At 37.5% G+C, this 24,268-nt stretch overlaps 1 protein-coding gene across 4 annotated transcripts in view; it reads left to right on the plus strand.

Annotated features, from left to right (window-relative positions):
* abcc8 (ATP-binding cassette, sub-family C (CFTR/MRP), member 8) overlaps window positions 1-24,268 on the plus strand; it is a 56,840-nt gene that overhangs the window by 21,873 nt on the left and 10,699 nt on the right. For 3 of the 4 annotated variants that reach the window (XM_006642459.3, XM_069181547.1, XM_069181546.1), the window contains 16 exons: window positions 33-73; window positions 1,032-1,177; window positions 3,977-4,085; window positions 4,540-4,653; window positions 6,470-6,545; window positions 7,078-7,183; window positions 10,125-10,160; window positions 11,756-11,794; window positions 12,031-12,129; window positions 15,097-15,181; window positions 17,067-17,147; window positions 17,721-17,858; window positions 18,047-18,172; window positions 18,520-18,619; window positions 21,066-21,313; window positions 23,692-23,858. In XM_006642459.3, coding sequence (XP_006642522.2) covers window positions 33-73; window positions 1,032-1,177; window positions 3,977-4,085; window positions 4,540-4,653; window positions 6,470-6,545; window positions 7,078-7,183; window positions 10,125-10,160; window positions 11,756-11,794; window positions 12,031-12,129; window positions 15,097-15,181; window positions 17,067-17,147; window positions 17,721-17,858; window positions 18,047-18,172; window positions 18,520-18,619; window positions 21,066-21,313; window positions 23,692-23,858 — 1,711 coding nt within the window. The remainder of the gene's footprint in view (window positions 1-32; window positions 74-1,031; window positions 1,178-3,976; window positions 4,086-4,539; window positions 4,654-6,469; window positions 6,546-7,077; window positions 7,184-10,124; window positions 10,161-11,755; window positions 11,795-12,030; window positions 12,130-15,096; window positions 15,182-17,066; window positions 17,148-17,720; window positions 17,859-18,046; window positions 18,173-18,519; window positions 18,620-21,065; window positions 21,314-23,691; window positions 23,859-24,268) is intronic. The other variant, XM_006642458.3, reaches the window with a different exon arrangement.

Genomic DNA, 24,268 nt, shown 5'->3' on the forward strand with positions numbered 1-24,268 from the left:
GTTATAGTAAACACTCTTTATGTGCTTTCCAGTTTTCATGAATGCAGCAATACCAATCGCAGCAGTACTTACTGTAAGTAAAATTGTATTTATACTCGAGATTAAGGTATAATTTAAAATATCTTCTATCAGAGCATTAACATGGTGAGCATGATTTCATTTTAAGTGCTGTATGACTGCAATGTTAATCTGGTGTTCCTCACAATTTAGCACAAATGTGATTTCTTACTTTCTAGACCTTTTTGATATGTTGAAGTCACATTAACAATCATATGTTTCTATTTTACATTTAATGGGCATCTTAATAACAAGAAAACAAAGGGTTAGTAGCAAGAAAGGCATCTGTCCATCTTGCTCATGAAGTTAGTAGTAGCTCATTGTTCCAGGAATTTCTTCAAGTTGTTCATTGAAAGACTAGACTACACTCTAGTAAGTGCTTTAATGCTCTTTAACTGAATCTGTTGTGGGAAATCATTAAAGTTCAAATTACCTGCTTTGTAATAAGCTGACCGCTGCTCACAAGCCCTTAATATGCCTTTGTGTTATCCACTTTATTCTCTGTCCTTCGATTCTGTGTTATGTTCATATTAGTTCATGTAACATTCATGTATCTCATGTACATGTCCCGTAGAAGTATCGTTTTTTTTTCATTTAGGTGAGTTTAAAAATGATCCTCTTTTCAGAGCAGAATCCTCTGCTCCCTCACTATTTCACTTCCTCTCCCCCCATAGTCACATTTCTCTTCTTCGTGGTGTACTGTGCCCTTTACTTCTATTGATTTATCTGCCCTCACATGTTTCGGTTAACAAATAATTGCAATGTGGCACCTATCCTCTTCCTCAGAATAGCCCACTATAGATTTCTGTTTTCTGCGCATGGCCATGTAATCTCCCCATGCCAGGCTGGGTCTGGATAGCGGAGGGAAAAAACAAGAGGCAAAGGAGGTATTGTCTTCGTTGGTGCCTTGTACAGTGTAGGAGAACGGTGATGAGAAACCCCTTGTGTGTGTTTGTTTTTGCTGCTCTTTGAAGACCTTTGTGGTTCACGTGCACCTGTCTGAGGATGCTGACCTGTCTCCTGCTGTGGCCTTTGCTTCCCTCTCCCTCTTCCACATCCTGGTGACCCCGCTCTTCCTTCTCTCCAGTGTGGTGCGCTCTACTGTCAAAGCTCTCGTCAGGTGAGAAGCTAGAACGTTGTCTGGTAAAACTAGGGCTTTCCAAGCCCAGGGCCAAAGGACAAGATGGTCTAGGACGATAAGTTTCCTTAAATCACCAAGAACATTAAACCTTAGAAACAGAGCTACAGTATATTAGATGAGGTAAAGTGTTGTCCACCTGCATAGTTTTGATGGTGCACCCCACTGAAAGAGCCTCATACTGCAGACCCTGCTGCCCTTTGGTACTGTAGCTCTTCCCTAAACTGTTTCCTTCCAAATTAGTTTATGCCCTCTCACCCAACAAGCACAAATGTATACAATCTGCACAAGACACGGTAGATTATTTGAAAGACCAGGTATTATATTTACAAAACCCTCCCCTCCTTAAGAAGAGCTAAAAGAAAGTCATGGATGTGAATTTGGAAAGTGTTTGTGCTGATCAAATACCTGAATGCTAATCATTCAATACTGTAGCATTCAGGTATTTGTATTTGATCTAAACATACACCTTATTTTTTTAACAAAGAGTAAGATGAATGCCTGGTTAAATGTGTATCTACTGCAATAACAACGTTTTTTGTCTTATGTCAAATTATGATTCTCTTTCTACAGTGCAGCTCAAATACTGCATTATTGTATTTAACAAAAAAGACTTTGTGCCTTTATTGAAGTTACAATCTTGTATTCTGTAACAACACAGTGCAATGTGATCTCCCTCACTGTGAGCTGATGAAAAATAGATGTGTCAAGACCATGAGGTGATATTCAGTCTCAACTCCGCAGGATAGTTCTTTTGTGATATTGAAAATTGCTAACTAGGAATTTCATTTAAATCCTGTTTTTAACTTGCATAATAAACAGGCTTTAGCTATACAACCTGTAAAATACGAACTGGCATTTTAACCTCTCACTGTGTCTTAAGAAATGAACTAACAATGAATGGGGCAAAGAGACTGGCTTGGAAATGTGTCACTTTGTCATGAATTATTTAAAGCAGAGGAACACTAGAGAAATGTGCTTGGGTTAAGCTCACAGGAGTCTAGGTTTTGCAATCAATTATGGTCTGCATTTATTTCAGGAAGGTCAATATCAACATGATGAGGAAAAACAGAATTAAATGTCTGAAGTAAATTGCATGTGTATCTAGCAAGAAGGGAGTGCAAAACATCCAGTTTAATAAAATTAAAGGCTGAAAATAGCTGTAATACAGGATGACAGAGCACAAATCAATTTTAATAAGCATTAATGGCTCTTATGTTTTATTTTCCTTAACATGACCATTGATTCAGTAAAGGCAACCTCTTGCTGTTAAGTAATAGACCATAGTTAATAGCTCTTTACTGCATGGAAGGTGGGAAGGTTAAAACTATTTAAATAAAGTCTCAGGATTTATGGAAACATAATTTCACTGTTGGTGGTTAAATTTGCTGTTTTGTCAGGGATGATTTAGTTACATCTTGCCTGACTCTTCTAGTTAATAAGCCTTCCCTAGTAGCCATATTAAGTATTTTTTCTTGCTTTTAAATATATATTTATATTTTTAGATGTGGACCTTTTTCTACTTATAGTATATAAATTGTTTTTTTCATCCAGATTTTTAACTACAATATTTAAACTACAATATTTATTCTATGTTTAAATCTAGAAAAACCTTAAAATAAAACTAAGAAAAATCGTCACTGTTTGATGAATTATTAAAAAGCATTATTATAAAATCTTTATATTAAGAAAACTATTATGATATTATGCCATTTGATTCATTTGAAATTTCCTTTATTTTAATGTATTCTAGATATAAAAATAGAAGTGTTAACTTGTAAACATCCCTGAAAATTTGAATCTGCAGGTCTGCAGTGGTTAACTAAACATGCTGAAGCCTAGATTTATCTGAGACAGTTGTCAGTGGATAGTCTGCATGCTTTTCATCTGAAGAGCAGTTGTCCATGACAGCAAATGCGCTCTGCATATGCTGATGATATGACAGCAGCTGCTATCGTGGGATGGATGACTAATGGGTGTCACGTTCCTCCTGCTGTATTGCACAGTAAGAAGTTGAAAGGCACTTGGTTCTGGAATAATTGGCTAATAATTACAGATTTTATGCATTTATTCATAGGTTGAAAAATGATTGCCGTCAAAGTGGTGATCTTTGTCATGCACTAATAAAATAACATTTTAAAATGTGACTTTAACTCTAACCAATTGCAAACCAGCAATGTTATATTCAATGGAGCACCTGTTAAAATCACACCAGTTCTCTTTTTAGTAATTAAAATAGGTTATGGAGAAATAGTCATATCAATAATAGTTTTTGAAAATGTTGCAATAATTTTAGTCTGACATATCTTCCATCCTACCATTAAACATCTATTAAAAATGGCATACTGGCAGAGCTTTTTAGAAAATCTAGATACATATAAATTAAATTTCACAAATGTTTTCATGCATCATCTAAAAAGTCTTCCTCCTAGTATGCAGAATATAGTGTGACAGGAGGAAAATGGCATTGGAAACAAATAAAAAGAGTAGATTTACAGGACATTAAGGTGTCATTGTTTCTTTTAATAATAATAATAAATAATAAACTTTATTTAATATAGCGCCTTTAAAGGTGGCTTCTCAAAGCACTTTACAGGATGACAATAACAATAAATAAGAAGACTACAACAATAAATAAGAAAATTTCACAAGACAGGACACAATTATAATTACAACAATACAACAATAACAATAGAGGAGACCGTGGCTGCCTTTTTGTTAAAAGGCTCTTAAAATATACTGTATAGTGGCTTCAAGTCCGTGTGTTTTCCCTTCACCTAGTGTGCAGAAACTCAGCGAGTTCTTCTCCAGTGAAGAAATTGGGGAGGAGCATGACCTCAAGGCGACAGTTCCGCAGAGCTCTGGCAATCACAACAAATACCAGGCTGTGGTGAGTAGCAGCGAACACTGGGCAGCCGTGACTTCCCAAGAGGGCTGCCTGCCATCCCCTCACACGCCTCTCCTGCCATGATGCGCCGTAACGCGCCGTGACAGCCACACTCTTTTCACAGAGCTGACTTCCAGTCAGCAGGAGGGTTCTCTTATGGCTAAGCCAAGTTTACCCTGAGCCCCAGTGTCCGCATGAGTGCATTAATGCTTCTGTTAAAAAAATAAAAAAGGGACAATCTCCCATCAAATTGTAACACACTTTCCAAAAAATAAATAAAACATGTCTTTATTGAAAAACTATACTGTAGAGGAGACTTCAAGCTTTAAAAAAAGACAGCACTGTATATGAATCTACAAATGATTACACTTTGCTTTCTTCCATTTATAGATCAGTTTTTTCATGTTAGCATTTGATGCTCTTTCGAAACACCTTCATTTCTCATGTCTGGCAAAAGCCACTAAAGGTTGTGAACCGCAAACGGCCGGCCAGGGATGAGTGGAACAGCTTCAGCTCCCAGAGGGATAGAGACACCCCCACCACTGACGAGCGAGAGGACGTCTACATCAAGGTGAGAAGACAGTCAGCTCGGTTCGGCGGGGGACTGAGACTTTCCACAGCAATCTTGAACAGAATCATGTCCAAATGGTTCCTGCTAGATTTATAATGTCAAAATTATTAATAGCAATAAAGTAGAAAAGTTATCCTTCACCATTGTAGCCAAAATATGTACAGTATATACTAGTTGTTTTACTTTTATTTTTGCTTAACGTTTTTGTAGATGCAACACATGGATTTAATTATTTTTAAAGGAAACAAAAAATGAGATGCTTTTCATTCCTCACTGTAGGAAAACCAAAACATTCAGTGTGGTTGTGAATGCTTAGCTATATGGAAACTAAACTCCACAAAAGAATTTGTTTGTGATTGTAGGGTCATGCAAAACAGATCAACAAAGTTCCTCCAGTTTCAGCAAAATGTATTGAGAGTATTTTCCAGAGTACAAAAATGGAAGCCAATTAAGGGCTTGTTTGTTTCCTTAATCTAGATAAGCCTACAGGATTTGTGTTCCAACAGAATAAGACTTGATCACAATAGTCTGAGGTTAATTTTTAGCGTCCCTCCATAGCAGCTCCAATAAAACTGAGGTCTTAGTGTACAGTACTTGTTATCACCAATGCTGACCTCTGGTCTGCTATGTGGAGTAGATGGACAGCAGCCAATAACAAAATGAGCCAAACTCATTTAAAATGATCTGGCAGGTGATAAAGATCATGGTGGTCATTCATCCAATGTGCAGTCCTCTCTGCCCAAATACAGTGTTATGATGAAGCATGGTAGTTTTTAATTATTATTTGTGGCTCTTACTTTAACCATTCGTTTTCCTCATTTGAGAAATTAGTATAACATATCATTTTAAAAGGTAGCCTATTTTCAGAAGTACAGCAAATGCATTGAAAATGCATGAGACAGTGATCTATCAGATGTCATTGTGACTCCAAAAGTGTTACTTTTATTTGAGGTGTAGAGAGGTGAGGTTTCACATGACACGTGGATTCTGACAAGGTGTCTGAGCACAGCCAGTGCTACTTTAACAGCTGAAGGGGGTGGGGTGGAAGGAGGCAGGAGTAATATGATATTACTTCTGTGCTATTTATAAACAAGGAAATTACAAAAATACAGTATCTGAGAAGCATATCTCAAATATCTCAGGCATATCTCAGCATGTATTGTGTATAAGTTTTAAATAGTGAGTATTTTCATTTTGTATTTTTCAGTAAAGATAAATCTGCAAGGTTCTTATTTTGTCATAAGAAAAACTTAAACATTACAACTTTTTAGGTGGGTTCCTAATTTAGAGGCATTCAGTCTTAATCCCACAGATGGTACAGTGGCTCCACATCATTGGCTCCTCAGACAACCACATACTGTACACCAAATGTTTGAACCTGCCACCAAAAAGATAATCAATTCTTTTGAAGAATTGATAGCAGAATTTGTGATGTTTCATCCAGTAAATATTATTTCTGTGAGAAAATATTATTTCAATAATACAGTTATTTTGTCTTGTACTTGTGTTGAAACTATCCTAATGTCCCACAGAAAATATTCATGTATCAGTATACCCATTGATATTGTGTGTGGAATCTTTGAGCTGTAATGTAGAACTGAGAATTAAGTATTTCACTAGAAGGTTTTGAATATAATAGCTTAAACATTTCCTGAAATTGATCTACCCAGGAAATAGCTATTCTTAAAAACAGATTGTTACTGTAGGTCCTCCTGCTTGGAATCATGCACACGTTTGAGGTTACCTTTATCACTTCACACTTAAAGTGACATTAATGCATTGTGTTTTAAAGTGTGTCTTCATCTCATTTCAACAGATAACAAATGGATACTTCACCTGGATGCCAGATGGATCACCCACATTGTCCAACATAGACATAAAGATCCCCTATGGTAAACATGCATGAGATTGTAAAGTTCTAATTATGGCATTTTTTGTTTACAGACTAATCACAGCCGTCAGCATGATTAACTGTTGTACAGGGCTGGTTTTAGTCAATTGTAAATGCGTTACCATGATACCAATTCATCCTAATGCAATATATTCTCTAAAACAGAATTAACCATATAATAGGAGACACAGATATTGGCGCCATGAAATACAGAATAAAAGATCAGATCTTAATATTTACAGTCTCTTCTTATTGTGTTTAAAGATTGGGTCTCATTGTAATCCCATTACCAACCTCCTTTACTCTCCACCCTCGTTCTAGAGAACCTCATGCACTGTGTTTTGCTCAAGACAAACTGAATCCATCACATGCTGGATTAAGCCATCAATCCCTCAAGATTAGATTAATACCCCAATGACTATTCACCCTATAAGGGGAAATTGTTCTACCTTTAAGACATTAAAACTTCTATTCTTAATTATGACAAGAATCAAAGCCGACAAAGAACTTACTGTTATGTGTTTATTCTCTAGGTCAATTGACAATGATTGTGGGACAGGTGGGCTGTGGGAAATCCTCACTGCTTCTTGCTGCACTTGGAGAAATGCAGAAGATTTCAGGGATTGTTTACTGGAACAGGTGTGGGGCAGTATTTCTTCTGACTTTAGCTAGTCTCTAAACTCTGTATGCCAAAGTTTATACTGTACATAGACTAGACTTCAGTAAACCACCACCACATGTGGAAATAACACCTGTTTCATTTGGAATTGCACACAACACTGGCAAAATTTGGGGTTAATAATTTTGCATATGAAATCCACAGACCTGATTTGTGGAACTGCAGCTTGTTTCTGTCTCAGAGTCTGTCTGAGCCACCACAGGGAAGAGGTTTTACTGGGTGGTTTTGCAAGGATTGGCTAAGGAAAGGCCACATGGAAACAGGGATCTTATTTCCACTGATTGACAAGAAGGTGATGCATGCCTTGGGGAACCATTTAATTGTATACAGTTTTGTGGGCATGTCTAGAATTTATTTTTCTGCTTTAGTCTGAAGGAGTCTACATTCCTGAGTGGACTGTGCAGACTGTCCTCGGGAGGCTTCCGTAGAAAGTGGCCATTTTGGCTCATCTGGGAAACTGAGCCAAAATGGTGACTGAAGCTCAGTAATTCAGTACTGTTTTAGGAAGGGATAATTACTGTATTCCCAGTTGCTACGGTATATAAACCCTGTGGGATAGTCTTTTTTTGGGCAAAGACTAGTAAAGAGAGACAGAGAAAAAGGTATGTGACCTAAAAAGTTAGTAAACCGAATTTAAGTAATTTGCTGTGACCTTCTAGGATTTGGAATTAGTTTCGCCTCATTTCTAGGTTGGGAATAAAAGTGTAGTATGGACACTGATAAGGCGTTAGGTTTTTTGTTTTGGCTCTTCTGATTAGTACTAAAATAATTCATATTCTTGTTGGGAATTAAACAAGCTGTGGATCCATACTGTAAATAGACTCTTTATTAAAGGGCCTTCTGACAGTTAAATATTTTTTTACCGTCTCAACATTTATACACTCTAAGAAGCATTTCAGAATTGAAATGTTGAAAGCAAATTTCTTGTCAAGCTAGATGCTTAAATCTATGTAGTGTGTTAATATTGGTGAAACAAACTATATAGGAGAAATATTAGCTTCTGCACCTAAAACCAAGTAATGCTGAGTTTGGTCATCCTGAAGTAAATATTTAAATTGTCATGAATAGCAAATGATTTCCACTGTACTGTGTGCCAAAAAAGATGTTTTCAGAGTCTTCTACACCAGTTACCCAGAGTAAGTTAGAGCTTCAGTAGCAAAGATGTATCAGTGGTGGTGTAGTGTAGCTGACTGAGCAGGAATATAAATTAAGAGAAAGAGAAAACATTTTCCATGCTGGGGGATTTACCAGCAGCTCCTCAAAATATGAATTTGCTAAATAAAGTTTGAACCATTGCCTTGTAATGCCTTTGCCTTCAAACCTATTATGAAAAGCAAAATATATTAGAATTGATGAGCAAATTCTCAACGTCATCAATTTTGTTTTCAGGAAACACACTGAAAAAGCACCTTCTGGCTTAGCCTTTGTCGGGTGAAGTTCATGGTGATATCTGAGAGCGTGGAGGCAGCAGTCAGTAGGCTTAGACAAAGTAGTGAATATAGTGTGAGAGGTCATGCTTCCAGGTTTCATGGTTGGGTTGGCTTGTTTCTTGCCAGCTAAGGAGAAAATAGTTCCTGTGTGTCATTTCTCTGATTTGTTGGTCCCACAGGCTCAGATCATGGAAATATATTGGAAATATATAATAAAATGTGTATATATACAGTATATAAAAGGCACACACTTGTGCAGGATGTGGACAAGCATCAGCATGCTGGAAACTGCAGACATACAGGTGCTCTTGCAGGAAAGGAAGGATATGAGGCCCCCCAAATGCTGTCTGTGAAAAACGTCATTCACCAAAGTTGTTCTGTAGTTGTTGGAGATGCCTGCCCAATTTGACAATCTGGATGATGTTTTTCATTTCTGCTGTGCCCTTTCTTAGCTTTTAGCCCGGCTAACAGAACCAGGGTTCAGAGACCAATCTTACATTAAATGAACTCAATAGACAAAAATATTGTATTTATTCTTGTTGTGAAAGTTACCCACCGTTCTCGGTCCATTCCACTGAATGCCATAACTTGTTTAAAAAGAAACATCCATCCCCGTACCAATAGTCCAGATTTTGTCACCCGCATAGTAATTCAGTGGGCAGCTTGCTCTTTCGTCTGGCTGCCTTGAATTTATTTTGTACTGTAAAATAAATGTGCCAGTGCCCGATATATGTCAGATATCACCTTCCTGGAGTGCTCCATTGCAGCTGCAAAGAGTAATAGACATCAATCTTTGCTGATTAGCTTCCCATCTGCTGCTGCTATTCTAATCACCTTCTCTCAGTAACCTTTACCTTTTAGATTTTATTTTTCACAATTTTAACTTCTTACAGTTTATGTGCAAAAATACGTATCTCATGAAATACTGTCACCTTTCTCAAAAATCACTTGTCATAATTTTGTCCTCTGGTGTTTAATTATGTTTTCCTTTCTGATAATTGAGCAAAAAAATGCTAAGTTTGTCCTTTCTTGAATAGCTTTGAAATCAAAGGTTCCTCATATAGTTATTCCATATTATCTCCTAAACCTATTTGACGTGTTTTGTTTCTCTTCTGTCACACATGTTCAAATTTGGTAGTTGTGATATTTGTTTCAAATCACTGATTCTCTAAAGCACACTTTTCCAATGTCTTCTTTCTTTTTTCTGGGCTGTTAACTTGACGTGAAGATCATATTTTCAGTTCTATAATTTTTTTGTGTGTGTTACATTTTTTTTTTTATCCTGCACTTCAATAAGAGTGCCCTGTTTAAAATGAAAATTTAAATTCAATATTTTCCAAATCATATTTGTTAAGCATATAATATTAAGTATTAAGTTATTTATTAGAACTTTTCCCTAAAGCAATTCCTGGTCGTCAAACTCCTCTTAAACTATTGAAAATAATTTGTCATGTTTGACATCTTGTCCTAGCAGTCTTTCCAGTCATGATTCAGAGGGGGATGAAAGGTAAGGATCTTATACTTGCATTTGATACAAATTCATCGAATACAGTATTTAGAGCTTGATTAGCTTACATTTCTTCATTCATACAACACATTCTGTAGTATTTGTTCTTCACAAGTTACAGATGGTGTCTTACAAAGATGGGCTGTGTGAGGGTGATGGTTGTACAATATTGATTTTTCTATGTTCATGTTTTGTATCTTAGACATGTTAAACCTATAAACTCAAATCACTTTCATGAACATTTACTGTAGTTCCAACATGTTGTCCCCTACATGTTACATCAGGCTGTGCTGTGAAGCCCGCCTTGCAAATCAGGAGTTCTGAAAATATGCAATTCTATTCAGTCAATTGAACCAGAATCCCACTGCTTAATTTCCATCACATATGTAAAAGGAATTTCATGCACATTGAGCAAGTGTTCTGTTTGTTAACTGTATATACTGTACAGCATGTAGGCAATTACAGTATATTAGTTTTTATAATCAGTTGGAAGAATGTTTATACTGCACAATTAAAATAAAATAAAAATAATTGTCCTGAAGCACAGGTATGTAATGTGCATCAGTGGGGGGGGGGGACAAAGATATAGCACTTGTTTTAAAACTATTTGTTTGGGGGCAGCTGACTTGATAGCTTGTGCTTCTTTATGTCGAGGACAGTAGAGATCAGGGACGGCTCAGGATGATAAACCCAGGCTCTCGGCAGCTCTGCAGTGAGAGGGAACAGCAGGAGGGCCCAGAGCATGCTGCCTCTTGGCTCATGACAGTGAACGTGCCTTGAAACTTCAGTGACCTGATGTTTTTCTCAAAGTCAAATGAGAACCAAGAGCAGAGACAGAGAGGCTGTTACTGTACTTCTGGCAGCTAACCAGCTTTTAGACAATAGAGGACGAGCCTCTTTGTACTCAATCATGAGGAGCCCTCTTGCTTGAAACACTTCCCCTTATCAGGGTTTGGGCTTGGCATGACAGCATTTGTTGGAAATTTAATTGGGGCTGACAAGCTACACAGCTTCAATAAGGAACTTCTTGTGTGATAAATGCTGTTTGAACACCTTTTTATTACTGTTTGCATCTGGACATTCTCTAAAAAACACAGGGTCATCAAGTCTAATTCTCAAGTTACCTCCGATTCAAATTCATTTATTGAATTTACCCTAGCAAATATCCTACCTGTCTGTATGCAAGGCTGTCTGTATAGAATGAATGGAGTTCGAAAGGAACGCTCAGGTGAATGTCAGGGGCTACGGTTTGTCTGTTACCAGCTCACTGACATGTCGAAACCACATTTTCTTTTTAGTTTTCTGTACCTCCTTAAATAGATCAAATTGTTTCTCTCCTTAATGTCCTTCAGCCCTGACTTTAAGGAATAATTTTATATTTAGATGACAATATGAAAAACAGGATGACAAATTTAAAAGAGAAAGTATTTGCTTTGTCTAAATCATTTTAAATAAGTAGAGCAAAATTTAATTCATTTCAGTCTCTAGGATTTTTTAGCCCTCAGATGTCACAGATGTGCTGTCATTTCTAACCATGCAGTTACACTTTCACAGTGTTTCCACCATGTGCCCTGATCTCATTTGTGTCTTTTCAGCACTACAGAGAGAGACACAGCTGGAGAGGCAGACGAAAGGTATGTCAAGCAAGAACAGCCCCTTACAACTGCGTACTCACTGATGGGTATAGAAATGAAAAGATCTGATTAATAGTATTAATGATGATGTCAACAAAATTAATAAAAAAGAAAACTACAGAGGCACTGCAGTATAACAAAGGCAAAAAGGAGCATATACATAAACAGCACTTTTCCATTCCAGGTGGGGTCTGTTAGAATTGTATTTCAGATCTTTTACTGTTCTGCTCTGACAGGAAAAGAGGTTCTGTAGCCTATGCCTCCCAGAAGCCTTGGCTTTTAAATGCTGCTGTGGTAGAAAACATCATCTTTGAGATGCCCTTCAACAAACAGAGGTAACGTGCAGAGCTTTTCTGTTTGCTGTCATGGAATATAATGCACAATATTTTAAGAATGTTTTACTGCGTTTTTCCCCAGTAAAGTAGTGTTGAAGTATACTGATTTTCATCCTGAAATGAGGCTCAGCTTTATTACCTTTGATTGGGGTTGCGTAGCGCAAGTTGCTTAGAGACAAAAATTCAGTTAAGACGGTAAAGTCTTTTCTTAGCATCAGCACACTAATCAATACCCACGGTGTAAATTCAGGACCTAAATCATTACAATAACGTCACAGATAAAAGATGGCTACAATGTAGCCTTAAAATATTAACTGTAATACATTGTTTTACATTTCTCCACTTATTTTAAAGTGGATCGGAAGAATACAGAAATCTAATTTCATTTAAACCTCTGAATAATTATTTTTAAAAATTATTAATGGTGGAGCATTGATGCCTCACATTGCTGGTGGGGCCCTGGGTTCAATTCTCTGCATGGAGTTTGTATCTTCTCCCCATATTCTTGTGGGTTTCCCCTCTGGGTGCTTTAGTTTCCTCACAGTCCAAAAACATACTGGTAGGTTAATTGGCTTTTGGGGAAAATGGCCCTGTTGTGAGTGTGTCTGTATTTGTGTCTGTATCTGTACTGCAATGGACTGTCATCCTGTCTAGGGTGTATCCTGCCTTGTGCCTGTTGCTTACTGTGATAGGCCTCTGCTCCCCCATGACACTGTATAGGGTGAAGCGGTTTGAAAATGGGTGGATAGATGATCAAAACAATCTCTCCTATTTAAGCAGTGCTAAGGCAGTCATAGGCACAAGTGGGGAAAAAATTCAATAGTCTGCCCTTTCCCCCCATGATCTTTTCTGAGCCAGAGTTTTTAAGGTACTAAGTAGATGCATACAAGATAAAAGACATAGTGCACAAGAGACTGGATGTCCCATTATTGATCACAAAGATGCAAAGATGATTTCCATGCTCTGTCCCTGGGAAAGTGTTAGGACTACACCCACAGTCTAGTAGTAATGCCAGCTTAAGTGCAGGGAGTAAAGTCAACACATAAGCATATGCTGTTTAATTCTGGCCCATCGGTAACACAGATTGTCTGCCTGACTGTCATAGTGACAGTGCAATGGCATTTCAATTAGTATTGATGCCTCTTGGCTCCATTAACTGGAATGTGAATCTAGTTTAGGTATCTGTCTGTGTGGAGTTTGCATGCTATATGTTTGGTCTCAAGGATTTTAATTCGGTGATTTTTCTTCCCATCCGTTGAAGGGTTGCAGGTTAGATTTAATTCTCTTCTATATTACCTCTTTACACGAGAGGAGGGGGGTGGTGCTGGCAGTTCCCAGTAGGATCAGAACTGTTGTTGAGTGCAGGTGTGAGTAAAACAGAATCCAATGTACAGTGCAATGGATGGAAGTACTGGAAGCTTTATAAAGAATGTCCAAGAATTTCAACACAAGGATCTTTCGTACTCAAAAGCTTTTTTTTCAGGCGGCATAGTTTTGAAAAGTTTGAAGTAAAGCTTAAAATTAATATTGATCATTTGAATTAGACTTCTTATTCAGAGAATAAATAAAATGGTAGCAGTTTCAAATGTACAGTAGAACATCTGTTACATTTACTTTGGTGAGTCTGAGAGTAAATTATAGGTTTATAATGTTATTAACATTACTGTATATCCATCACAGTGATAGCAGAGATTCCAGGTTATGATGCTATAAACAGTTGGAAACCTTCCACTAATTCTTGCTTCCTCTGCATCTGTTTTAGTGATTTTCTACTCTTTTTAACTCGATATCTCCTGCATCATACCTACTCTGTGCATCTATCCTCTTCCAGCAGCAGGCAGTTATATTTTATTGAAGTAGCCAATGTTTGGCCTGAATGCATTATCAGCGTTTATTGTCTCCTATTCCTTTTGCTTAATGGACTGTCATTGAAATAAAAGTGTACCACAGTGTTACATAATGGATATTTACCTAAGCTGAGACCTTTTCCTTGACTACAGCTGCAGTACATGAAAATAAAGAGAAAATCCTGTCACAGCATTTCTGTCAGCTCAGGTCTTATTTGTTCTGCTTTTTATGTAGTCCATTAGCTAATAAGGCAAAACACACAGATCCACTGTAACTGAAATGTGTGTTACTGTTTTTTCCGTGATCTTCACATAATCCAAAACATGATTATTAATGTTTAGCGAAGACCTTTATTCAATGTGACTTCCCTTCAGAATAGGTACTGAGCAGTAAATGTACATAGTTTAAAGTAGACATTAACAGTAAATTCAGCATACTACAGTAAGTCATAAAATACTAAAACACAGGGTTGAATCCGATGATCTCGGAAAAAATATTTCTGCTTCTGTAGAATTAATTCCATATTGAAGCTCACATCCTAAGTATTTAAGTAGAAGGTTTCGGTTAATGGATTTAAGAAGGTCACACATTTCCCAGTGGTATTATTTAAAAAATTCCAGATCAATATTGTTTTAACTTCAAGGGTTTTTGCAGATTGTGCTCTGAAGATTTCTATGATAACATTTTTATAAGTTGGGAAAGGCTCTTAATTTTGCTCAAAATATTTTTATGTAGCATGCAGTTGTCCTGGACCTTTGAAATCCACAAGATTGAAAGCTTTTATTTCCACTTAAATTTTATGGGTTGCCACTGTGTAAATGATTTAATAAAATGTACAAAGTATCAGGTAGAGCTGACGTGATTGAATCTTCACTTAGTCTGTTTGATGTATGGTATCATCACCACTGTTGTCTTTTGGAGAAGATGATTCAGGATGTGACATTCAGCCATGATTTACAAAACCTATACATTGTGATCAGATCTCACTAGGCATTCATGCTTTGTTTTAAGAGTAGGAAAGTTTTTGAAAACGTTTTTTCAAATTGTGTAATTTGAATCCCTGTGTCAGATCTGTGTTTTTATTTAAAAATGTTGAGATATTCATTTTGTATTCTCCAGGTACAAAACAGTCATCGAAGCTTGCTCACTCCAGCCAGACATTGACATCCTACCACAGGGAGACCAGACACAGATTGGAGAACGGGTTGGTTGATGTCTTTCAGAGACAATCTTAGATTTTCCCCAGCTCTGAACATTTCATGCACTCAGAAACACCGAACATAGATTAATACAATTTTATAAGCTGTTTTTTGCTGAATATCATTTTGTTACCCTTTAAATCTACTCCATGCTGAAAAAAAGAAGAAGAAAGAAAACAAAATGTTTTGGCGGTGGAGCCTTCTTCAGGTGTGAAATAATAGAAGGTTCCACGGCCGAAACGTTTTGTTTTCTTTCTTCTTCTTTTTTTTCATCATGGAATAAACCTATTACTTGTTCATTTGCAGCCTACACATGCTGATGCAGCTACCCACCTGAACTACTTTAAATCTACTGCCTCATTAATACAGTATGTGGTGTAATAGATTTCTTTATTAGCGGTTATTACTCATGCAACAACAAATTACTAAGCCTCTGCTAAATGTCTGTAAAGGTTAACTGGGTAGATAAAAAAAAAATCAGCAAAATTGAGATTGTCACCAATTTAATTATAGAATTGAACAAAAAAATATTCAATTGTATTATTGCAACAAAACATTATTTTTTGAGGTATGAATTTAAAAAGAATTATATGAAGTGTCAGTATTACATACAGTCAATCCATATATTGTAGTTTATCTGAAGTGTAATAAAGATGTACATTTTCAATGTAGAATTTCGAGTTGGGCTTTATAGTAGTGAAAATTTTCATGTGCTATATTACTTTATTGAATTATAAAGATGTTGTAACCTTGAATAAATGAGACACTATTATGTGAATGTAACGATTGTATATGTTAGGCACTATTAATTAATTTGTTGTCATGGTATTCATTCAAAAACAGACCTCTGTTTGCTGTTGGATGCCACAAATCTGTGCCATTTCAGCAATTCTCTACACGCTTGCTAACGGCAATGAATCATAATTACAGCTCACTGCCCTCCAGGGAATCTTCACTTCTTATTATTGTCCCAGAGGCCAGAGGCCACAGATTGAGGTGTTTAATTATGTGTTCCAGAGTGGTCTTGGGTGCAAATACTTAGTCTGCAAATCAATTTCTCCAAAAATCATTGAAGGCATCCATAGGTAATCTAGGAATCTACTATGAAAATATGAAATCAAATTCCTTAGCAGTTGTTGAAAAAGCTGTTATCCTCCAGTGTGACTGTAGCTATTGGTGTGCCTTAATCATGGATTGGATCCAGCTTCAGTCCGATTTTCATTACACATTGAAAACATAACAGACAGAAATGACAAAAATAGCCTCCTAAAAGGTGATATTGGATGCATTTTCACACTGAGTACTAAATTACTCATTTGGTATAATTAGTGTTAAACTGGATCAATGGAACACCTTCTCCCAGTTCTTCAGGTGCTACAGAGACCGTATAAAGAGATCTGTAAAGTCCTGCAATAATACAATGACTGTCCTCATATATAAATAAATAAGTTTATAAGAACATAACAAAGGATGTAAAGGAAAGGAGACACTTCTGCCATTCTACAGTAGCTCATTTGGTTGTTTGCCAGTTGATCTGCTGATGTCATCCAAACATTTCTTGAAAGACACCAGGTTATTACCTGTGACAGCATTTATTATATTATCATCAATATCTGCTTCAGGCCCTGCATAATTAAAGGACAAGGAATCATTCTGCTGTATTTTAGAATCTGTTGTATCAATTTATGTTTTGAGTACACAAATACACCAAATGCTTAAAATGTAACTGTTCTCCAGTGTCCGTGATGCTGCTGCTGCTTCTGGTTCTTTTGAATGCAAAATTAATTATAACTAACTGTACAGCAAATGAGTTTCTTGGTTAGTGAATGAGTTTCATTAACACACATTGTGCTTCCTTGATGAGGTGACAGGGATTATGTATGTCTGCAGGGTATCAATCTATCAGGGGGACAGAGACAACGCATCAGTGTGGCCAGGGCACTGTACCAGCAAACAAATGTGGTCTTCCTGGTAAGTAGAACATTTCTAGTTTTTAATAAGGGACTACAGGTGTAATAAGAAGCATCAGACATTTCACTGCAGGGTGAACTATAAGTACAGAATGACATACAGTATGACGATATCTGTGACCTGTGACACTAAACGTTTATGCTAATACCAATTCTGTAGTTAATTCAGTCTCTAAATTTCCAAAGATTCTTAAAGCAAAATCAACTCTTTTGTGTCACTTAATATGCATTAAAAAGTAGCTCATAATTACAATCTAAAGAACCACATTCAAACATAATGAGAGATATCAGTGTCCTGCAATGTCTTCAGGCTCTGTGAGCTACAGTGTGCAAGGCCAAGCGGCTTGGTAGTGCTGTGTTTGTGTCTGTTCCGCGTTGTGCATGGTAATGTGCTCCATTTATTTCTCAAACATTTTATCTGCAAGCAAAGCCTTTTATGCTTCTTAAAATGAACCTTAATGTTCATGTTGATGAGGCAAGACAATCAATTTGAGCTCTGTGTACAATTTAAAGCACCAGTGATCATGCCTTAATACCTTAATTATAACTTAACGATTGTTGTTACTTGATGTAGGATGATCCGTTCTCAGCCCTGGACATCCACTTGAGTGACCACCTCATGCAGGAGGGAATACTGAAGCTGCTGAGAGAGGAGAAGAGAACAGTGGTTCTTGTTACTCACAAATTACAGTATCTTCCTCATGCAGACTGGGTGAGACCATGATGCTAAGATCAGTCTGAAAAATCACATGAGCAAAACTTTAGTCATCTGCGTATACAAAACCTCCAAGTCAGTGACATGCAGTAGATTTGCCCGTTATTCATTTAGAATAAGAATATTTTTTTCATCATCCTGGACTGTCTCATAGGTCTGTTTCTGTTGTGCTTCCTCACCTCTAGATTATTGCTATGAAGGATGGCACGATTCAGAGAGAGGGGACACTGAAAGACATTCAGAACTCGGAGCCAGAGCTCTTTGAACACTGGAAAACCCTGATGAACAGACAGGACCAAGAGCTGGAAAAGGTTAATTGATAGTTTCAGTTTTCATGGGTCATTCAGGCATCTTTCAGTGCAAAACCAGTGGGTACAATGATTAAGCTGTTTTTCTTATGTGCTGCACTGTACAAGTTTGTAAAGTACTGTAGGTTTGCTCAATTTTTAAATTACATTCCAGACAAACTTTTTTTTAAAAAGTCTACATTTATTGATCTTGTAATCATTTATATATTAATAACTATACATACTGGAATATAACGGACATTTAAATGACTCTGTGACATACGAAATTCAAGTTTGATCTTTTGTGCTTCTGGCAGCACACCAGTGAAAAACACATACAGTACAGTACCAGTTCTGTTTCCCCTACTCAGGAGACTGTGGCCGAGAGTAAAACAGTGCTTGAGCGAAAGAACTTGAGGCGTGCCATGTACTCTAGAGAAGCCCTCATGAAAACAGAAGAAGAAGATGAAGGTAAGAAAAGCATGAACTTGTGTAGACATCCTGAGGGCCTTGTGCTATGCATATACAGTACCACTGAAAACTCATCTTCCTTTGCTCATTTTCTGTTAAATCTGAGATGTGCTAGTTCTTTCTTCTGTTCAGTATCCACCCTCCTGCAGCACAAGTGTCGAGTATATTTTTGTGATGCCTCTTAGAAATGACTCATTTCTCTTTTTCAGGTTATATGTGCACAGTGGCTTATACTGTATAATTATTTTCCTAATGTTGCACATTTGCAAGTTTATTGATGTTTTTGCCATTTCCTTGTAATTGGTTGAGTTTTTGCTCCACTGCAGTGTGGAAACGTTCCTTATTTGTTTTGTTGTTTTTATCTTTGTGGCCACCCTCGTTGGATGTTTTGGAATTGCTTCAGTACCTGGTGTTGGTATCAATGCTGATACGGGTGTGGATGATAAGCATGTTTTTCGGTCCTTCTGCGTCATTTTCATTTTAAAGCATTTGATGCACATATACTGATGCACAATGACATACACAAGAGTGTTATCTGTTAATGACTAATTGAGCATAAATGAACATTATAGTATTGTTATATTAGCATTGATATAGCATTGAAGGGTGTCTAGTCATGACAGGGTTTGCCAAGGAAATTGAAGTGGTCTTCTTCAATAACCAACTGACTAGTCCAGAGTAACCAAGAAACCTGACCTGGAAAACAGTCTCACCACACTGTCCCAGAGCTGTCACGTCTTTCTGATCCAACTATGTAATCTGTCTCAGACTACAGTGGCTGCAGTATCAGTTATTCCAGGATGATCTAACCCACATAATAGCAGTATGACTAACTTGCCATCCGCATGAAAATTGTATGCATGCTTGGAAGACGTTCAGGGATAACACTGATAGGTGAGAGATGAAATCGCTGTCTTCTGTAGGCAGGAAAATCTCAACGGTGGTGGCAGGGGGAGTGGTAGCATTTCTTGTTCAGTGAAGACTGCAGTTTTGTCCATCGTGGACGTGACAAAAGACAACTGATATGGAAGTTATGCAGACAGATGCATTATTTAAATCAACTTCATGGAGTGGTGGAAGTTTGAGCAGGCATCTCTTTTAATGTATGTTAGCCTGTGATGCAGATTGAGAGCAACCTAACAGCATAGTGATTCATCAATGAAGTCCTAATCCACTAACTGGTCAGGATTAGTTGCAATGCTGTATATCTCATATAAGTATATCTAGAAAATGATAGATAATGATAGATAGAAATGTGTAGATTATCATGCAATTTACAATATACTTGATACTAACTGTAATGTTTTCAGTTTGACAGTGCCATGCGTTATGCTGAAAACCTATGATCCTCTGATTTCATCACAGTTTTTTAATCTACTTTACATGTACTATACTTGAAAAATCCATTAGACCTAAATGTTGTGCCTTTGTGCCTCAGTGTATGTGTCCTCATGTTACATTTGTATTGATCCTGCAACATTCTTAATCCAGTTTTTCTAATCTTTATTGGCATGTTTTACATACTGCTTATATGCTTTTTGTGATGCAGTGTTTTTCATGTTATATATACTGTATATTAGAGTATTGCATGTTCTCATATAAATGTGCATACTTCACAAATATTTTGAAAAAATCGTACAATTCGGTTAATGTTTTAATGGGATTCCCTATACTTTCTCCTCTTTGTATCTGATCTTCATGCACATTTTGCATTGCTTTCAGAATGAAATTATGATCCGACATCTTTGGAAAATGGGAGAGATTTCTAAATCATGTTACTGATGATGATGGCATTTTTATAAGAAATTGCTTCTCAGACGTTAGGAAGGTTTCGCAGGGCTTCTGCACATTTAAAACCACTTTCTAAAAAAACAGACGTGTAACTTTGAGGCCAGAGCTATAGACTTTTTATCACCCGTCTGTCATTAGAACAAAGGGTTAGCAAACCCAAGAGGGGTCATTTCTGATGTTATCCTAACATTGCTTAAATGTTTTTTTATGTTAGAAAAGAGGACTGTCTATCATTAAAAAATGAGTAGAAATGAAATGTAAGCATTGAAAACTGTTCAAAACTAACCGTACTGTCTGGCCTTTGACTGCTACTGTTCCAGGAGCTACATCTGTAGTCTGTACCCACTAATCTGCTGTCTCCAAGTACAGAAATCCTAGAAGAAAAGTTTTTAAAAAAACAGGTCCATTTTTTTTCTCCCAGAAAAATTAAAAATTGCCTTGCTGCAATGAAGATGAATACTGTACTACATGCACTGCAGTTTGGCATTAATTGGAAAGTCAGAAATACAGACAGCACTGTAGGCTATTAAACTTTGAATTGAAAAAATAATAATTCTTTATACTGTCAAATATTGGAAGGTTGGATTTAGCTGTGTGCTACTTATACAGTAGTACCCCAGCGATGTCACCTTCATCATGCCTTGTCTTGCTACAGAGGAGTCCACAGAGAGTGACGATGAAGATAACATGTCTTCAGTGCTCCGACACAGAGCCACCATACCCTGGCGATCGTGTGGGACCTATCTGAGCTCTGCCGGCATACTGCTCCTCCCTCTCCTGCTGCTCTCCCAGCTCTTTAAGCACTCTGCCATGCTGGCAACCGACTACTGGCTGGCCAAGTGGACCTCTGATGTCATCACACTAAAAAACGATGCAAACGGGAAGAACTGCAGCACCACCCAGGTAGGTAAGACCAGCGAGGTCAGAACATGATGCATTAAAAACAGAACAAATACTTCTGGTACTAATAGTTTTTTGTGTCTGTATTGCTCTTGGTGTGTAAACCTTTGACATGTGACTTCATCCTGCAATGGACTGGATATACAGTATGACTCACCTTGCGCAGTTTGACTAAGAGCCCATGAGTTGGTAGAGACCTACAGTACGTGTGTTTCTTGTGCAATATGTCTCTCTGATTATGAGATCTGAGAGATCTGTCTTCTTACCATTTTCTGCTTTTCATGTATTGTAGAATGAATGCGATAGCACAGTTCATTTGCTTTCTAAAGGTTACAACTGTTACATTGTACAGTAGTGACAAGTGCCACCATACAGTACTCTATTGGAAACAATATTACAATTTCCATTTGACTTTGCATTGATATACCATGTACAAGGTTCATCAGTGCAGCATAGGAAAGCCTTAATTGTCGTCTTGTTGGTTGTATTTTCAATTTCGTTTAACAGTCAAGTATTAAGTCATTTAGCGCTGTTTAAAGAAGTTTAAAGAAAGTGTGGTCTTAATCTTGTGGACGACAACTCCTGAAGAATCTTGACTTTTTCTAGGATTACATTTTGTGCATCGTGCTGTTCATGCTATGCAATACTGTATGTGAACAGATTTACATGCTGCACGTTTTGTGTTTTAGAAAACAATACCTAACGTTCATAAGAATTGGGGAAAAAAGCATGGCTCACCTTTTCTAATTGCTTTACATTATCTTTCATTTCATAGCTGTTGTGCTACTGTGCTTTGAGAATTATTCTGTACTCTTTGCATTGGCCTTTTTGATGGTTGTGAAATGAAGATTATAATCACAAGTGATTAATTTAGGCCTGTGCTGAACTGATTAATTAAATTATCCTACTCTTACCTGCTGCACTGAACTTAATATTGCCAGGGTTGTTTTCTCCCTGCAGAATGTTATTGATTAGCCTTGAGAATTCCTCAGTCTGAGTTTCTGCTAATTGACTTCACAGGAAGGTTGGGAGTGTGTCCAGTGAGTCAGTTTAGTTTTTACTTTTACACGAAAATTGGCATTGCTTGTGGGAGAAGGAAAAGCAGAAGTGGAACATTTTTTTTTTCTTCTATATGCATAATGTTCAAGTCCTATGCAATTCACTTGATAAACCACAACATTACAATATCTGTACATTAACGGTTTCTTACCTTAAAATTGCTTTCACACGAGGCTGAGCTGCAGTAGTTAAATTTCACTCCAGTTTGCCTAAGTTTCCTCCTCGGCTTCATTGAGGAAGGTGCTGTGTTTCCTCACCTTTTCACATTGCTGGCAAACTGGTGAATGAGGTGGCTCCCTCTCATTTGGCATGTCCTTCAGGATCCTCATGGATTAGAAGTGAATTACACTGACTCTGATCTTGCGGAATAGTGGACATGACAGCTGTGATTTGCTGGCAACACTGTGATCAGAATACCCCCTGCAAACCTGACACATTAACAACACAGTCATTCAGCTATGTGGTTGCTTGGTTCTCTAAACTGTTGGTAAGGGAACAGATGTACAGTAGGTAAATAACTGACCAGATAAAGAAAAACCTTTGTCCTGTGATTGTGTACAGTTTTGTCGTATAAAAAATAATGACAAGAAGATAAACTTGTAAAATAGAATTCATGTAGAGATTTTCTTGCATGATTGCAAATGAGGGTTCAGGAAATGGGGAGAGTGGAATAAGTGGGTCAACCAGTTGTAGAAAATAACCAGAATACAAATTATATTTTCATTGTAAACATTGACTTATTCATGGTTTCTCCTTCTTGAGTAAATTGATTCAATGACAGCTCATTCCATTGCATAATGTTTATTGCATCAATAGAATCTTCTACTTCTTACCATTAGTTTTAGTTATTACCATTACCATTAGATATTCTCAGAAAGTATATTTGTTTACAATCATTACATACTGTACCATGAAAGAGATGCTACTTCATTACTCTGTGTATATACAGTGTTTGTAAATGTAGTTAAGAGGTGCCACAGTGGTTAGCTTTGCTGCATTGCAGCTCTGGGGCTCTGGATTCAGTTTCTGGGGTGATGTCTCCATAGAGTTTATATGTTCTCCCCGTGTTTGTTTGGGTTTCCACCTTGTGCTCCAGTTTCCTCCCACAGTCCAAACACATACTGGTAGGTTAATTGGCTTCTAGGAAAATTGTCCCTGGTGTGAGTGCGTGTTTGTACTATGTGTGCCCACTTTAATAAGACATGGTAATGTTACAGTATTTGGCCTCTGGAAATTGCCTGTGCCCTTTCTGTGTTCTTTGAGACAGTTCAGGTGTTTGTTCTTACAGTGCAGTGACTGGAGTTGTTCTTTCTTCCCCTCAGGAGTGCGGATTCAGTCACTCCTCGTACTCCACGGTGTTCAGCATTCTGTGCTGCCTGGGGATCGTCCTGTGCCTCGTCACCTCGGTGGCAGTCGAATGGACTGGCCTTCGCGTTGCCAAGGAGCTGCACCACAGTCTGCTAAACAAGATCATCCTGGCACCAATGAGGTAGCACGTGACGGACACAACACTTCCCCGCACGGCCGCATAGTTTTTGTGGTGATTTACTGTGAGTCACGTATTGCACAGGCTGGTGTCATAGCATGCCAAGAGGGTGATTTTGGATATGAGAAGGGCTGTGGGGGATGGAACAAGCTCTTCAAAAATCAGGAAGCATTCCCCAGCTTTATCCTGTCATATGTGCCTAAATACTGCACCAGTATCTGATTTCTTTTCACAATCATTATGGCTTCCAAACAGCTCAGCCAGTAAAGGCCCTCACAGAGAGCACATGTTGAGCTCTGTAGACCGGACATTGCTACTTTGTGCATTTTGTTGCGTTTTCAGGATTTAGAACCTTAACACCATCTGTTCATTAGGCTAATTGTGTGTGCAAATATCCTTTTCCTGTCAAGGAT

The sequence above is a fragment of the Lepisosteus oculatus genome, chromosome 21 (genome assembly GCF_040954835.1).
Source record: "Lepisosteus oculatus isolate fLepOcu1 chromosome 21, fLepOcu1.hap2, whole genome shotgun sequence".
NCBI classification, from domain to species: Eukaryota; Metazoa; Chordata; class Actinopteri; order Semionotiformes; family Lepisosteidae; genus Lepisosteus; species Lepisosteus oculatus.